Below are 17,993 nucleotides of genomic sequence, written 5' to 3' on the forward strand. Positions count from 1 at the left end.
TAGTTATTTAAGCCGTGTAAATATGAAGATTTATGATGAGATTGTACTCTCATACAGTATATATAAGCCTATGTAACATGTGACCCTATACGTGACCGGTCCTTGAACTGGGCCTACTGCCCACTCAGAAACCACTGTCCCCGGTGGGCCACCAAGGCTGCATAGACAACAGGACTTTGACTAGCCAAACACTGGTTAAGCAAACAACACCATGAAGGCTGCGTGTTTCACTATCAGTCATTAACCACTCCTGTCGAAATGTGTCCATCTCAGTAGTTACAAATCTAATATTTCAATAGCCTATCTCATCGAAACACATTTGCATCTACAGTATAAAGATAATGATGCTTGGTGAGCCAGCAGCATAGCCTGGTAGACCAGACTGAATGCTGCACTCACAATGGCTCAATCTGGTTTAACCAGGCTAGAGCCAGCAAGCTCTCTGACCAACTATAGGAGAATGATCAAAATTAACTTTCAAAAAGTACATTTTCTATTACAGCTTGCTTGATCAAACAAGGTTTCCTCTTTGACCTAGTGACCCTAGTCCACTCAGTCTGCAGCCTTAATGGAGGCTAGGACCATAGTGATCATAGCTATATTATATGACTGGGACTGAACTGTCAGAGGGAATGACATTTAGAGAAGCAGGAAGGAAAAATAAAGAGTTTAAAAAGTATGGCTCACAGCCAGATGGAGGAGAGGGAAGGTAAATCTCATACACACACACATTTACATACACAATGTCACACACACAGGTTTGACCAGTTCCTCATGGATTGGAACTGTTATGCTATATTTCCGAGCATCTAGTAAAGCAACAATAATGAGTATTAATAACTGGAGTGAAGGAAGATTTTGGCAGTATGTGCAGCTCAGAGTCTCTGAAGCTAACAGCTGTAGAAAAAAAAACTAGCAACCATTTCATTTCACTTGGAAGTATGATGTCATGATTTGAAGAATGCCAACATATTTAACTAGATTACTGAGGTATTGACGTCTTTGTCCTCTCTCTGTCCTACCATTATTATTATTTGATTTTTTTATTTAAGTCAGTTAAGAACAAATTCTTATTTATAATGATGGCCAAACCCGGACGATGCTGGGCCAATTGTGCGCCGCCCTATGGGACTCCCAATCACGGCCGGGTTGTGATACAGCCTGGAATGGAACCAGGGTCTGTAGTAATTGAGATGCAGTGCCTTAGACTGCTGCGCCGCTCGGGAGCGCCTGTCCCCATTAGGTCTAGGCTGTGTCCCAAATGCCACTCTATTCCCTTTATAGTGCGGTACTTTTGACCAGTGACCATAGGGCTCTGGTCAAAAGCGGTGCACTATATAGGGAATAGTGTGGCATTTGGGACACCCTTTAACCTTTCTGTCGCGCGGAAAATGTAATCTCAAGGAGGTAAGTGGTCCGTTTAACATTTATGAACCGTAACAGCAACTGCAATTTAATGAATTTCTCTACTAGAGTGAAAATCTCCATGAGGCAGTATCTGGTTATTACCGTGACGACGTATGACCCCAACAACCAGTATGTTGTCATCTTAAGATAAGAAGCAGCAAACTCATCAACAAAGAGTCATCAGTTTGATGTGGACCAATGGGAATCAGGCTGAAAAAATGACCTAGCCAATGAGGGCATGCATGTAATGGCAATCATTCTCTGGTCTGTGGACCAATGCCCAAACACACACACACACACACACACACACACACACACACAGCAAAAACTATGGCCTTTCGATTCAAAATTAAGCTCAATGCCCTTAATGTAGATTTGGATTGTTTGCTAAAAAAACCTGGCAGACTAAAGGTTATTCTTCTTTCCAAATTTCACTTAAGTTGAATTTTCACTTAGTCATCCATTGACGTCAATGGGAGTCAAAGTGGACGTTAGGATTCACCCCCATGGGAATAACAAGATCCCAATGCCGTTAGGATTCACCCCCATGGGAATAACAAGATCCCAATGCCGTTAGGATTCACCCCCATGGGAATAACAAGATCCCAATGCCGTTAGGATTCACCCCCATGGGAATAACAAGATCCCAATGCCGTTGTAAGAGAAAGATGGTAAAAACAAATAAAAAACGTTTGAAACTTAAAACAATAAAAACAAATCTGCAGAGTAAATTTTAAAAAAAATTGCAAAACTTCTCAGAGGTCTATTTACATTAAAGTATCCACAATTGTGTATGAAAAAGATCTGATTCACTTAAAGTCGTAGAAATGTGACTGTTAAAAAAATAGATCAGGTCTGGCACTCTCTATCTGTAGCTCCGCCATGGCACAGGTTATATTTGGAATAACTGCATAAGTACGTACAGTACCAGTCAAAAGTTTGGACAAACCTACTCATTCAAGGGTTTTTCTTTACTTTTTGTTTTACTTTTTTGGGGGGGTGGGGGTGGGGGGGGGGGTAGATCAGCTTAATATTGCAGATAGATTGTAACTTCCATCAATGTAATTGTCTGCATCACTTCCAATCCCCCATGTTTTTTATATATATACTCCCCTTTATTCCTTTTCAACCCCGCCATCCTTTCCCTACTTGGGGTAAATTAGTGAACAACAATTCCCTCTACTTCCAGCCTATACTTACTATCTACACCTTATGGACACAGTCAATTTTACAATAATTCTATTTGATTTGTTTTTGCTCCTGAACTTCTTCTACTCTCAACCTCTCCGATCATTTTCATGATGTCCATATCTTTCAAACTGTGCTCTTTCCCAAAAGCTCCCAACATACAACCTATATACTTATTATGGACACAGTATGCATACATTATTAGTTATCTTGTTATTATTTGTTGTTATTTGTTATTAGTCCCATCCTTCAACTCCATTCAATACCTCCCATCTATCTCTTAACACCATCCATATAGGATTTATATTTGCCATATATATTTCAACCGTACTGTGATGTTTTACAAAAGTTCTGAACCTTTCTATTCTCATTGCTTCTACAGATTGTGAATTAAAAATAAACATTTTTGCTAAAAGTATTATTATATTATTGATCGATTGACTATGACTTTTCAGATCACCCAGTAATGCTATCTGCAAGGTTAGCTCCAGGTAAATATTGCAATCCTTTAGCCATTCCTGGACCTGTGTCCAAAAACAAGCTACAAATGGACAGAACCTTTACTTTTACTATTTTCTACTTTGTAGAATAATAGTGAAGACATCAAAACTATGAAATAACACACATGGAATCATGTAGTAACCAAAAAAGTGTTAAATAAATCAAAATATATCTTATATTTGAGATTCTTCAAAGTAGCCACCCTTAACCATGATGACAGCTTTGCACACTCTTGGCATTCTCTCAACCAGCTTCACCTGGAATGCTTTTCCTACAGTCTTGAAGGAGTTCCCACATATGCTGAGCACTTGCACTTGTTGGCTGCTTTTCCTTCACTCTGCGGTCCAACTCATCCCAAACCATCTCAATTGGGTTGAGGTCGGGTGATTGTGGAGCCCAGGTCATTTGATGCAGCCCTCCATCACTCTCCTTCTTGGTCAAATAGCCCTTACACAGCCTGGAGGTGTGTTTTGGGTCAATGTCCTGTTGAAAAACAAATGATAGTCCCACTAAGCGCAAACCAGATGGAATGGCGTATCGCTGCAGAATGCTGTGGTAGCCAAGCTGGTTAAGTGTGCCTTGAATTCTAAATAAATCACATACAGCGTCACCAGCAAAGCACCCCCACACCATCACACCTCCTCCTCCATGCTTCACAGTGGGAACCACACATGCCAAAAACCAAAAATCTCAAATTTGGACTCATCAGACCAAGGGACAGATTTCCACCATTCTGATGTCCATTGCTCGTGTTTCATGGCCCAAGCAAGTCTCTTCGTATTATTGTTATCCTTTAGTAGTGGTTTCTTTGCAGCAATTCGACCATGAAGGCCTGATTCACGCAGTCTCCTCTGAACAGTTGTTGAGATGTGTCTGTTACTTGAACTCTGTGAAGCATTTACTTGGGCTGCAATCTGAGGTGCAGTTAACTCTAATGAACTTATCCTCTGCAGCAGAGGTAACTTTGGGTCTTCCTTTCCTGTGCCGGTCCTCATGAGAGCCAGATTCATCATAGCGCTTGATGGTTTTTGCGACTGCACTTGAAGAAACGTTCAAAGTTGTTGAAATGTTCAGGATTGACTGACCTTCATGTTTAAAGTAATGACGGACTGTCATTTCTCTTTGCTTATTTGAGCTGTTCTTGTCATAATATGGACTTGGTCTTTTACCAAATAGGGCAATCTTCTGTATACCACCCCTACCTTGTCACAACACAACTGATTGGCTGAAACACATTAAGAAGGAAAGAAATTCCACAAATTAACTTTTAACAAGGCACACCTGTTAATTGAAATTCATTCCAGGTGACTACCTCATGAAGCTGGTTGAGAGAATGCCAAGAGTGTGTAAAGCTGTCATCAAGGCGAAAGGAGGCTACTTTGAAGAATCTCAAATATAAAAAATATTTTGATTTGTTTAACACTTTTTTGGTTACTACATGATTCCATAGTTTTGATGTCTTCACTATTATTCTACAATGTAGAAAATAGAAAAAAATAAAGAAAAACCCTGGAATTAGTAGGTGTGTCCAAACCTTTGACTGGTACTGTATGTGGTTGAGGTGACTTCGTTTTAGTGGCTTTTCCCAGGGGGTATCACCATTGAAACCTATAGTATAATACAAAACTGAAACAGATATGTGTTCTTCCTTGATCGATCATAAACAAAATAAATTGAGACTTGTAAAATGTAACTGCAATAAGTTGTCATAATAACTGAAATCTTTCAAATGTCCTATATTATGCCCTAGATCTATATAATGAAACACCTACAGACAGAAAATAACATGAAATAAAGTGTGAGATGCTTGTGGTCTAGAAAGAGAAGTACAAAGTACTCCATTCAATTACTCTAATACTATTTATCCTTCTGAATAATCTGTCATTTAAAAACCAACTGAAGTATATTAAAACATTTACATACTCTGATTACAGACGCTACAGAATTTTAAAATATATATTTTCAGGCGGCTGGCTCTTACGGCAAATACTTAGCGTGCATTCACATTTTAAAGTCTAAAACCATTTTAGATGAGCTTAAAGACACAGGGAAAGAGAGCACTGTTTTGGATTGTGTGATGCCCAGGTCCTATGATAATGCCAATTGTCTCTCTCTTTGTTCAAGGAGGTTGATCAGCGATGTGTTCCTCCTTTGCTTCAGAGGGCAAAAAAAACCTTCTTCCCCTCTCTCCGTAGACCACAGGGACCACTATAAGGAACTAATGGCGTTCTGAGAGGAGGGGGGTTCCTATAGACAGGAGGGGTCTTCCTATAGAAACTGTGTCAGAGGTTAAGAGGTACATCAGCAGGTAGTCCGTGGTTAGGGGCCGGGGGTCAGGGGCCGGGGGCCGGGGAAGGCAGGAGGTGCAGGGACGGACAGATCTGGTGAATATAATCCCTGAGAGAAGGAAGAAGGAAAGGAAAAACATGAGAAGATGCCCGCGGTTTCAATCAAGGATCTGTGTGTGTGTGTGTGAATGTGTGTGTGTGTCTCCCCTCTCATACCTTTGTGTAGTGCTACTCAGATGTGTGTCTCCACGTCAGTGTATCCAGGCAGCATGTCTCCGTTAGAGCAGGCCAAGGGGCCCCCTGCCGGGGGCTGCATGTGATCCGTGCTGGGGTCCTCGGGCCCTGCACCCTGGCCCTCAAAGGCTCTCTGCTGCCGCCGGTGTATCAGGGGCACAAAGAACAGCACCATGCCCCCCACGATGGGAGGGCCCCCTGCCAGGTAGAAGGCCATGTTGTAATCACCACAGTAGTCACGCAGGAGTCCTGGGGGACAAGGGAGGGAGAGGTTTCAGATGTAGTGTATAGAACCACTACTCGTTATTCAAGATAGAATCACTGTGTGAATCTCAATTGTATTTCCTTGATTCCTCGTGTCCACTCAACGCCTCTTTCTCAAAATTCATTGGTGAAGAAGATTTGAGGGGAGGAGCTTTAGATCTTTTGCTCCAATGTGCTTTGAGATTCACCCACTATCTTGGTGATTCAAGTAGTTTTACCTATTTGTCTGTTTTACTTCAAGGAACTAGCTCAGAACTAATAATTAGCAGTCATAAAAATGTCTAAGAAGATAAGAAATAGTTTATTAGTCTGGAGGGCTGTCAGATGGTACAGCATCAGCAGTCAGGCATCAGCTAAGGGCATGTCTTTGCTTTATTATTATTATAGGGTAACCATAGAAACCATGAGCACCACTAAATTGGGGAACATTTTGTTAAAATGTTCCTCAGTAAAGTGTGTCTAGTGTATGTCCAGGGTGATGGGCAACACTGGCCAAAATATTCAGTCAGGAGCTAGCTAAGTGGCCCTGCCATAAACAAGAACTGAAAACGAGATAGATAACTCCTCCAACATCTGGCACTAAGCAGAGAGAGAGAGAGATTCAGCCAGGCCTCACAGGACACAATGTCAATACAGAACACTGAGGCTATGAGAAGGAGGACGAGCCGGGACACAGCAGAGTAGCAGAGCCCCATAAATGCAGCCATAATGTCAACAACCCATCGCTAAACTATCTGCTATCTGAGACTACTCCTCCCTCTGTATCTTATTCCCTATGTAACAAATCACCAGCCCTGGAACTCAGCCACTTTAATCAGTGTCCGTCCCAAATTTCACCCTATTCCCTATATAGTGCACTACTTTTGACTAGAGCTTTATGGGCCCTGGTAGAAAGTACTGCACTATAAAGGGAATAAGGTGCCATTTGAGATGAAGCCTCACTCTATTTACTCTATAGACCAGCTACATTTAGAGCTAAAACCAATGACGTACAGTTGAAGTCAGAAGTTTACATACACCTTAGCCAAATACATTTAAACTCAGTTTTTCACTATTCCTGACATTTACTCCTAGTAAACATTCCCTGTCTTAGGTCAGTTAGGATCACCACTTTATTTTAAGAATGTAAAGAATAATAGCAGAGAGAATGATTTATTTAAGCTTTTATTTCTTTCATCACATTCCCTGTGGGTCAGAAGATTACATACACTCAATTAGTATTTGGTAGCATCGCCTTTAAACTGTTTAACTTGGGTCAAACGTTTCAGGTAGCCTTCCACAAGCTTCCCACAATAAGTTGGGTGAATTTTGGCCCATTCCTCCTGACAGAGCTGGTGTAACAGAGTCAGGTTTGTAGGCCTCCTTGCTCGCACACGCTTTTTCAGTTCTGCCCACACATTTTCTATAGGATTGAGGTCAGGGCTTTGTGATGGCCACTCCAATACGTTGACTTTGTTGTCCTTAAGCCATTTTGCCACAACTTTGGAAGTATGCTTGGGGTCATTGTCCATTTGGAAGACCCATTTGCGACCAAGCTTTAACTTCCTGACTGATGTCTTGAGATGTTGCTTCAATATATCCACATAATTTTCCTTCCTCATGATACCATATATTTTGTGAAGTGCACCAGTCCCTCCTGCAGCAAAGCACCCCCACAGCATGATGCTGCCACCCCCGTGCATCATGGTTGGGATGGTGTTCTTCAGCTTGCAAGCACCCCCTTTTTCCTCCAAACATAATGATGATCATTATGGCCAAACAGTTCTATTTTTGTTTCATCAGACCAGAGGACATTTCTCCAAAAAGTAAGATCTTTGTCCCCATGTGCAGTTGCAAACCGTAGTCTGGCTTTTTTATGGCAGTTTTGGAGCAGTGGCTTCTTCCTTGCTGAGCGGCCTTTCAGGTTATGTAGATATAGGACTCGTTTTACTGTGGATATAGATACTTTTGTACCTGTTTCCTCCAGCATCTTCACAAGGTCCTTTGCTGTTGTTCTGGGATTGATTTGCACTTTTCGCACCAAAGTACGTTAATCTCTAGGAGACAGAACGCGTCTCCTTCCTGAGCGGGATGATGGCTGCGTGGTCCCATGGTGTTTATACTTGCATACTATTGTTTGTACAGATGAACGTGGTACCTTCAGGCGTTTGGAAATTGCTCCCAAGGATGAACCAGACTTGTGTAGGTCTACCATTTTCTTTCTGAGGTCTTGGCTGATTTCTTTTGATTTTCCCATGATGTCAAGCAAAGAGGCACTAAGTTTGAAGGTAGGCCTTGAAATACATCCACAGGTACACCTCCAATTGACTCAAATGATGTCAATTAGCCAATCAGAAGCTTCTAAAGCCATGACATCATTTTCTGGAATTTTCCAAGCTGTTTAAAGGCACAGTCAACTTAGTGTATGTACACTTTTGACCCACTGGAATTGTGATACAGTGAATTATAAGTGAAATAATCTGTCTATAAACAATTGTTGGAAAAATTACTTGTGTCATGCACAAAGTAGATGTCCTAACCGACTTGCCAAAACTATAGTTTGTTAACAAGAAATTTGTGGAGTGGTTGAAAAAGTAGTTTTAATGACTCTAACCTAAGTGTATGTAAACCTCTGACTTCAACTGTACATAAACACAGTGAATATACGTATGTTCATGGCTGAGACATGTCAGCTCAACGGCATGATCAACACAAAATACATTATCCTAATCCTACCCTGTTTATAATTCCCTATGGAATGTGGCTATCCTCAAAGGACTTATATGGTACTACTATGCTAGCTACAGACTTGACTTTTCTCGATTGGAAGGAATAGGTTCCTGTTGAAGAGAATCTAACCATCTTTTTATCACCTTGGCTTCCACTCCAAAGTTTTGAGGTGATACTCAGCAGCAATTGCCTGTCACATAGAAGTCAACCATCTCTTTCTCACCTGCCATTCAAAATCTTTGAGGTCAGTGTTTAGTAACCTGAGGAACCGATAGTACTCACCAGCGATGGGGGGTCCTGCAGTCATGGGCAGGGCCATGAGTCCCAGTAGGTATCCTATAGCCTGGGAGGCCTGCATGGGGCCCACCAGCTCAAAGGCTATAGGAGCCATGATTGTGATGAAGCAGCCGTCGCACAGCCCCAGGAACACACACACCACAATCAGCCCCTCGAACACCGTGCACTGGGGGATCATCATGGACATCAGCCCCAGCACCATGAACGACACCGACTGGGGGAGAGGAGAGCAGAGACAATAAACATAGAATAATGAATGCCATTTAGCAGACACTTTTCTCCAAAGTGACTTGCAGTACAGTGGTGCGGGCATACATTTTAATTTGGGTGGCGTTGTGTAACGTGTCGGAGAGAGGAGACTTAGGTTAATGTCCAATACATCTCTCCAGACTAATATGTCCAATACATCTCTCCAGACTAATATGTCCAATAGATCTCTCCAGACTGATTTGTCCAATACATCTCTCCAGACTATGTCCAATACATCTCTCCAGACTAATATATCCAATACATCTCTCCAGACTAATATGTCCAATACATCTCTCCAGACTAATATATCCAATACATCTCTCCAGACTAATATGTCCAATACATCTCTCCAGACTAATATGTCCAATACATCTCTCCAGACTAATACCTTTTCCCTTATATACTCTTTCACTTCATACAGAAACAACAAAGCAACTGACCAACATGGCAACCAACTTGGGTCAAATCCATGTCAAATACTTTCAACCAATTCCATTAGTTCCATTTTACCAGGTAAACTAAATGAAGCGCAGCAAGTATTTTACCTATGTATTTGAAATAGTAATAGATTTGAAGTATGTAGTAGCCTCACCATTCATGGGAAAAACTAAGGGGATGTGGCTGACGTGCTAACCGATATTTAAAATCTAAATTGGTTCAAATTAGGCTGACAATGGGATGCTGAAGAGGGTTTCCTCACCTGCATCCAGATCTTCTTGGCTCCGGGAATGAGGTCTCCTACTTTCCCGAAGAGGAGGCGTCCCACGCCAGATGAGGCTCCTATACACACCAACAAGATCCACTCCTTCTGGGTCTCCTTGAACTGCTCCTTCACAAAGTTAATCTGGTGGAAAAGAAGAAGAGGAATACTTTAATGTCCATTTCCTTTTCAGATGACGGAAATGTGTCTTGTTGCTGTCAAACCAAGCCCCCTGGAAACACACACCCTGAGGGGTTGGAAGCAGCCAAACCAAGCCCCCTGGAAACACACACCCTGAGGGGTTGGAAGCAGCCAAACCAAGCCCCCTGGAAACACACACCCTGAGGGGTTGGAAGCAGCCAAACCAAGCCCCCTGGAAACACACACCCTGAGGGGTTGGAAGCAGCCAAACCAAGCCCCCTGGAAACACACACCCTGAGGGGTTGGAAGCAGCCAAACCAAGCCCCCTGGAAACACACACCCTGAGGGGTTGGAAGCAGCCAAACCAAGCCCCATGGAAACACACACCCTGAGGGGTTGGAAGCAGCCAAACAAAATAGCCAAAGAAAACACAGAATTACACCTCAAAGGCGTAGTAATTTCTTGATATGTCGTCATTTTTTCATGCGTGTTATTCCCATGTTGAAATCACCTTGCATAGAGGACATTGATTTCAATGGGATTCTTGGTGAAGGGATTTCAATGGAGAAACAGGGATTATTTTCTCCTTATAACATTCTTCCATAAACATTCCTTGGAATAACAAATGTTTTCATCCACGTCCCCCTGTCAGAAGACCTGTCAACAGTGAAGCTGGAAGTGGCGGAGCTATAGGTGAGTGATTTCCCTTCTCTCCTCTCCGCCCCACTCCTGAATCTGATCCAAAACACAAAACCCTCTGAAGTTCTTTCCTAACCAGAAGCTTCTCTCCCCTCAAGTTCATGTGAAATGTTTCCTCTGCTTTGATACTGCACTACATGGCACCAGAATAACATCAAGGGCCATAGGATACCCATGTTTAGGGCTGACCTAAAGCAAAGAGCTTCCTGAGTCAGTTTAGCAGCATGGGCGCTTACACAACAAAAGCCGGTGGCTTTGTTTACATCTGGGCCTGGCTCTGGAGCCTGAGAAAACAGGACAGGCAGTGGGGAGGCTGCCTTAAACATCTGATATGTGCAGCAGAACTTCACATCTCCCCCTTCTCTTCCCTCCCTCTCTGTCCCTCCCTCCCTCTCTCTTTCTACTTCTTCCCTCCTGCTCTGTCCCTCCCCCCTCTTGTTCTACTCCTTCCCTCCCTCTCTGTCCCTCCCCCCTCTCTCATTCTACTCCTTCCCTCCCTCTCTGTCCCGCCCCCCTCTCTTGTTCTACTCCTTCCCTCCCTCTGTCCCTCCTCCCCTCTCGTTCTACTCCTTCCTTCCCTCCCTCTCTTGTTCTACTCCTTCCCTCCCTCTCTGTCCCTCCCCCCTCTCTCGTTCTACTCCTTCCCTCCCTCTCTGTCCCTCCCCCCTCTAAAGTTCTACTCCTTCCTTCCCTCCCTCTCTCGTTCTACTCCTTCCCTCCCTCTCTGTCGCTCCCCCCTCTCTCGTTCTACTCACTCATTCCCTCCCTCTCTGTCCCTCTCCCCTCCCTCTTTCCACTTCTTCCCTCCCTCTGTCCCCCCCCCCTCTCATTCTACTCCTTCCCTCCCTCTGTCCCTCCCCCCTCTCTCGTTCTACTCCTTCCCTCCCTCTCTGTCCCTCCCTCCCTCCCTCCCTCTCTCTTTCTACTTCTTCCCTCCTGCTCTGTCCCTCCCCCCTCTCTCGTTCTACTCCTTCCCTCCCTCTCTGTCCCTCCCTCCCTGTCTCTTTCCACTTCTTCCCTCCCTCTCTCTCTGTCCCTCCCCCCTCTCTCGTTCTACTCCTTCCCTCCCTTTCTGTCCCTTCCCCCTCTCTCGTTCTACTCCTTCCCTCCCTCTCTGTCCCTCCCTCCCTCTCTCTTTCCACTTCTTCCCTCCCTCTCTCTCTGTCCCTCCCCCCTCTCTCGTTCTACTCCTTCCCTCTCTCTCTGTCCCTCCCCCCTCTCTCGTTCTACTCCTTCCCTCCCTCTCTGTCCCTCCCCCCTCTCTCGTTCTACTCCTTCCCTCCCTCTCTGTCCCTCCCCCCTCTCTCGTTCTACTCCTTCCTTCCCTCCCTCTCTCGTTCTACTCCTTCCCTCCCTCTCTGTCCCTCCCTCCCTCCCTCCCTCCCTCTCTCTCTTTCCACTTCTTCCCTCCCTCTCTGTCCCTCCCTCCCTCTCTCGTTCTACTCCTTCCCTCCCTCTCTGTCCCTCCCTCCCTCTCTCTTTCTACTTCTTCCCTCCCTCTCTCTCTGTCCCTCTCCCCTCTCTCGTTCTACTCCTTCCCTCCCTCTCTGTCCCTCCCCCCTCTCTCGTTCTACTCCTTCCTTCCCTCCCTCTCTCGTTCTACTCCTTCCCTCCCTCTCTGTCCCTCCCCCCTCTCTCGTTCTACTCCTTCCCTCCCTCTCTGATTCTCCCCCCTCTCTCGTTCTACTCCTTCCTTCCCTCCCTCTCTCGTTCTACTCCTTCCCTCCCTCTCTGTCCCTCCCTCCCTCCCTCTCTCTCTCTCTTTCCACTTCTTCCCTCCGTCTCTGTCCCTCCCCCCTCTCTCGTTCTACTCCTTCCCTCCCCCCTCTCTCGTTCTACTCCTTCCCTCCCTCTCTGTCCCTCCCCCCTCTCTCGTTCTACTCCTTCCCTCCCCCTCTGTCCCTCCCCTCTCTCTCGTTCTACTCCTTCCCTCCCTCTCTCGTTCTAATCCTTCCCTCCCTCTCTGTCCCTCCCTACCTCTCTTGTTCTACTCCTTCCTTCCCTCCCTCTCTGTCCCTCCCCCCTCTCTCGTTCTACTCCTTCCCTCCCTCCCTCTCTCGTTCTACTCCTTCCCTCCCTCTCTGTCCCTCCCTCCCTCTCTCGTTCTACTCCTTCCCACCCTCTCTCTTTCTACTTCTTCCCTCCCTCTCTCTCACGTTCTACTCCTTCCCTCCAGTGATGCCAACTTAGCAATTTTGTTGCTAGATTTAGCAACTTTTCAGACTACCCTGGCAACTTTATTTTCAAACAGCACCTAGCAACAAATTTAGCTACTTTAAAAAATATATTTTGAACTTTTAGCAACTTTTGAAAAGTGACTCAAACGCTAAAATGCACCCATTTCCCCTCTAAATGACACAAAAACGATTTTCTCTGTCACACACTCAGTCACAACACACGTGCCTGGCTGCAAAAGTGCATTGTGAGTGACGTCAGCAGCAGGCGCTCATCTCGTGCACAGGCAGCAGCAGGCCAGCCAAGCAGCACAACAACCTAGAGAGAGCTGGAGAGAGCTGCCTAGCGCACACATAATTATTTGAGTTAAGTTGCTTGTTCAATAAGATAGCATGTATCCCTTGTTATTAGCTTGTACCTATAATTGTTGATCAGTTAGGTAGCATGTTAACTAACTACCAATACACTGCTTAAAACTATAATTGTTCAGAATGTGTAGGTTTACTAGTTAATAAGAAAATGTAATTGTTCAATAAATGTGCAATTGTTCAATAATTCAAGGTGTTGTGTTTAAAAATAAAAATATCTGATCATATAAAATGTGTTGTGTTTATATTACTTTTACAAATAAAAATATGTGATGGTAAACAAACAAATCTAAACTAACAAATGTCAAATCATATTTGTTGCCGAGATGGCCAGTCTATTTGAGTAATGATTTTGTGTATTCTACGTAATGACGCAGTTTTACGTTATTAAGTAACGACATCAACAAGCAACTTTTAGCAACAAATCGACCTACCTCTAGCAACTTCCCCTGAAAATTAGTTGGCAACACTGCTTCCCTCCCTCTCTCCTTCGGTCCTCCTTCCTCATCCCTCTGGCAGTTTTCATATAACATATTGCCGTGACAAGGTGTCTCCTTGATGCTCCTCACATCACCATGCAACAATATCACTCGCTGCTTATTTTAGATAAGTGGGTCAGTCTGACACAATATGACACAACCTAACCCAACACACAATGTAACCTAACCCAACACACAATGTAACCTAACCCAACACACAATGTAACCTAACCCAACACACAATGTAACCTAACCCAACACACAATGTAACCTAACCCAACACACAATGTAACCTAACCCAACACACAATGTAACCTAACCCAACACACAATGTAACCTAACCCAACACACAATGTAACCTAACCCAACACACAATGTAACCTAACCCAACACACAATGTAATCTAACCCAACACACAATGTAACCTAACCCAACACACAATGTAACCTAACCCAACACACAATGTAATCTAACCCAACACACAATGTAACCTAACCCAACACACAATGTAACCTAACCCAACACACAATGTAACCTAACCCAACACACAATGTAACCTAACCCAACACACAATGTAATCTAACCCAACACACAATGTAACCCAACACAACACACAATGTAATCTAACCCAACACACAATGTAACCTAACCCAACACACAATGTAACCTAACCCAACACACAATGTAACCTAACCCAACATACAATGTAACCTAACCCAACACACAATGTAATCTAACCCAACACACAATGTAACCCAACCCAACACACAATGTAATCTAACCCAACACACAATGTAACCCAACCCAACACACAATGTAACCTAACCCAACACACAATGTAATCTAACCCAACACACAATGTAACCTAACCCAACACACAATGTAACCTAACCCAACACACAATGTAACCCAACCCAACACACAATGTAATCTAACCCAACACACAATGTAACCCAACCCAACACACAATGTAACCCAACCCAACACACAATGTAACCCAACCCAACACACAATGTAACCCAACCCAACACACAATGTAACCCAACCCAACACACAATGTAACCTAACCCAACACACAATGTAATCTAACCCAACACACAATGTAACCCAACCCAACACACAATGTAATCTAACCCAACACACAATGTAACCCAACCCAACACACAATGTAATCTAACCCAACACACAATGTAACCCAACCCAACACACAATGTAACCTAACCCAACACACAATGTAACCTAACCCAACACACAATGTAACCTAACCCAACACACAATGTAACCTAACCCAACACGCAATGTAACCTAACCCAACACACAATGTAATCTAACCCAACACACAATGTAACCCAACCCAACACACAATGTAATCTAACCCAACACACAATGTAACCCAACCCAACACACAATGTAACCTAACCCAACACACAATGTAACCTAACCCAACACACAATGTAACCTAACCCAACACACAATGTAACCTAACCCAACACACAATGTAACTTAACCCAACACACAATGTAACCTAACCCAACACACAATGTAACCCAACACAACACACAATGTAATCTAACCCAACACACAATGTAACCCAACACAACACACAATGTAATCTAACCCAACACACAATGTAACCCAACACACAATGTAACCTAACCCAACACACAATGTAAACTAACCCAACACACAATGTAACCCAACACAACACACAATGTAATCTAACCCAACACACAATCTAACCCAACACACAATGTAACCCAACACACAATGTAACCTAACCCAACACACAATGTAACCTAACCCAACACACAATGGAACCTAACCCAACACACAATGTAACCCAACACAACACACAATGTAATCTAACCCAACACACAATGTAACCCAACACACAATGTAACCCAACACAACACACAATGTAACCCAACACACAATGTAACCCAACACACAATGTAACCTAACACAACACACAATGTAACCTAACCCAACACACAATGTAACCTAACACAATATGACACAACCTAACTCAACACACAATGTAACCTAACACAACACAATATTACACAAGATTTCCTCTGAAGTCGACTTGGTGAACTCTTGGTCAGAAAGTCTAGTTTTCCAACATGCCAATCAAGCTGACACTAAAAGCAGTAAGGGCGACATTCTTTTCCCCTTGCAAAAACAGCTGTGCTGTGAACTAACACACAGCAACATTCTAAATGGAAATTGTTAAAGAAAAGTTACATCATAAATTGTGCTGCAGATTATTATAATTCTATCATTATAATTTCACTCACAGCGCAGGTGTCTTTACGAGCAGAAAACGTTGCCCTAAATACAGCACAATAACAAGGTCACATCTTGAAGAAATTGTATTGATGGTCCCTGAGCCCTTACCAAGTGGATGTAGGGCACAAAGTAACCCAGCACAGCCGTAGCCACCCCGAACGCCCACACCCGGTAGGTGACGATGTGGAACACCTTCACGTTAAAGGCCTTCCGGACCTGGGTCAGGGCTCTGCTCCAGCGGCTGCCCCGGGCAGTGGCTCCTGTCTGGGGTATGGACCCGGCGGGGCCCACTGGTCCTGGTGGTCCCATTGAAGCTCCCTGGGGCAGCAGGGGTCTGAAGGTCAGGGCCAGCAGGGCTTGGACCTGTTATGTTTATAAGAACGAAAATAAACACTTGTTCAAAGTCGAATCTGACGTTTACTTCAACGAGTCGCATCATTCAAATGACAGAAATCAGTAAGATGTAAACAAACAGGCAGTGTAATGGATGATCATTGGACACATCACAACAGTACCAGCATGAAGAGGCTGAGGATCTGGAAGGTTCTGCTGAGGCCCAGTGGCTCCACCACCTTGGTGAGCAGCACCGGGAGGCCCATGGAGAACAGGCTGCTGCCCGCCGTCACCACACCGTTGGCCAGGCCCAGCCGCCGCTGGAAGTAGTGGCCCAGGATCACCAGGGAGGGCTGGAAGGCAAAGGACGAACCACAGCCAAACAGGATCCCATAGGTGAAATACCGTAGGCTGAGGGACCTTGGTGGGTAGGGGGTAGAGGTAAGTAAACACAGTGGAAAACTAATGCATGTCAATTCTAATGGGTGAAGAGGCAGGCGTTCTCACTACTGTGCTATGTTCCACACTACCCACACTAGCATAACTTAGCACCTAGAATATATATCCAATACATTACTTCCTTATAAGCAATAAGTTAGTGTCAATATTGGAACAGAGCCTGTGACACCCTAGCATGAATGTGTAATGCTCCGGTCACTGAGGGCAGGACGTGTAAAAGAAATGATAGGCAAAAAGAGTGGCAAAACATACAAAGAGAGATTGTGGAGGGTTCTAGAAGGGCTCTAGAATAGATGGGTTGTAATAGTGCTAGAAGGTGTGGAGTGTTCTAATGATTCTAGAATGTTTTGAGGGTTCTAAAAGGGCTCTAGAACAGAAGGTTCTCTTACGTTGCGAAGCCAGAGCTGAGGAGTCCGATGAAGGCCATGGTGGCCCCGCCCACAGCGGTCTTCCTGCAGCCGAAGTGATCAGTGAACATGGAGACCACCGGGGAACAGAAGAAAATCATGCCCATCGCCAGGGCCCCCACCCAGGCTGGAGGGAAGGAGGCGAGGGGGAGGGAGGTAGGGACAGGTCGGGAAGAGGGAGGGAGGGATGGATATTGAAGGTAGTGTGAGATGGGATGGAGGACAGGGAAAATAGTTACTATAATCCACACATTAATACATGGTTATTTTCCATATTGATACACTCAAAAGGTAACCTCAAATCTGTTTCCAAGCAACACGAGAGCTACCTAGATAAGAGGGTCATTAACTACAGTAAGGACAAGGTAGGATGAATCCCTTAATCTGTGTCCTTCAACATGGTACTTGTTACAGTACATGTCAATTATGTGTGTCGACTGATAACGGGTCTGTGCTGTCTGGACAGTCTGTCTAAAGTACAACATGTCTGCTACCTGTCTATGCCCTGTCTGCAACATATTTACAACCCGTGTACAACCTCTGTGCAACCTTTTACAACCAACCTGTTGACAACCTCCAGAAGTCAACATGTGTGTGCACTGCAGAAGAACACGTCAACCCGATTTAAACTGTTAACTTACACCTGGTGCTCATGCCCACAGCAGTAAGGTTAACCTACAGTGGCTTGCGAAAGTATTCACCCCCCTTGGCATTTTTCCTATTTTGTTGCCTTACAACTGGAATTAAAATTGATTTTTTGGGGGTTTGTATCATTTGCACAACATGCCTACCACTTTGAAGATGCA

At 44.2% G+C, this 17,993-nt stretch overlaps 1 protein-coding gene across 2 annotated transcripts in view; it reads right to left on the reverse strand.

Annotated features, from left to right (window-relative positions):
• LOC311107599 (monocarboxylate transporter 8-like) overlaps positions 1–17,993 on the reverse strand; it is a 274,710-nt gene that overhangs the window by 247,701 nt on the left and 9,016 nt on the right. Inside the window, exons 2-8 of one of the 2 annotated variants that reach the window (XR_014610438.1) lie at positions 17,170–17,314; positions 16,504–16,741; positions 16,097–16,351; positions 9,838–9,981; positions 8,874–9,102; positions 5,601–5,867; positions 3,422–5,493 (exon numbers count right to left, since the gene is read on the reverse strand). Coding sequence is in view for 1 of the 2 variants with exons in the window: in XM_084150120.1 (XP_084006246.1) it covers positions 5,617–5,867; positions 8,874–9,102; positions 9,838–9,981; positions 16,097–16,351; positions 16,504–16,741; positions 17,170–17,314 (1,262 nt within the window). In the remaining variant the exon portion in view is untranslated. Of the gene's footprint in view, positions 1–3,062; positions 5,494–5,600; positions 5,868–8,873; positions 9,103–9,837; positions 9,982–16,096; positions 16,352–16,503; positions 16,742–17,169; positions 17,315–17,993 lie in introns of those variants that run through there. The other variant, XM_084150120.1, reaches the window with a different exon arrangement.

Source organism: Coregonus lavaretus (genome assembly GCF_964263955.1).
Source record: "Coregonus lavaretus genome assembly, chromosome: 32".
In the NCBI taxonomy this organism is placed as follows: Eukaryota; Metazoa; Chordata; class Actinopteri; order Salmoniformes; family Salmonidae; genus Coregonus; species Coregonus lavaretus.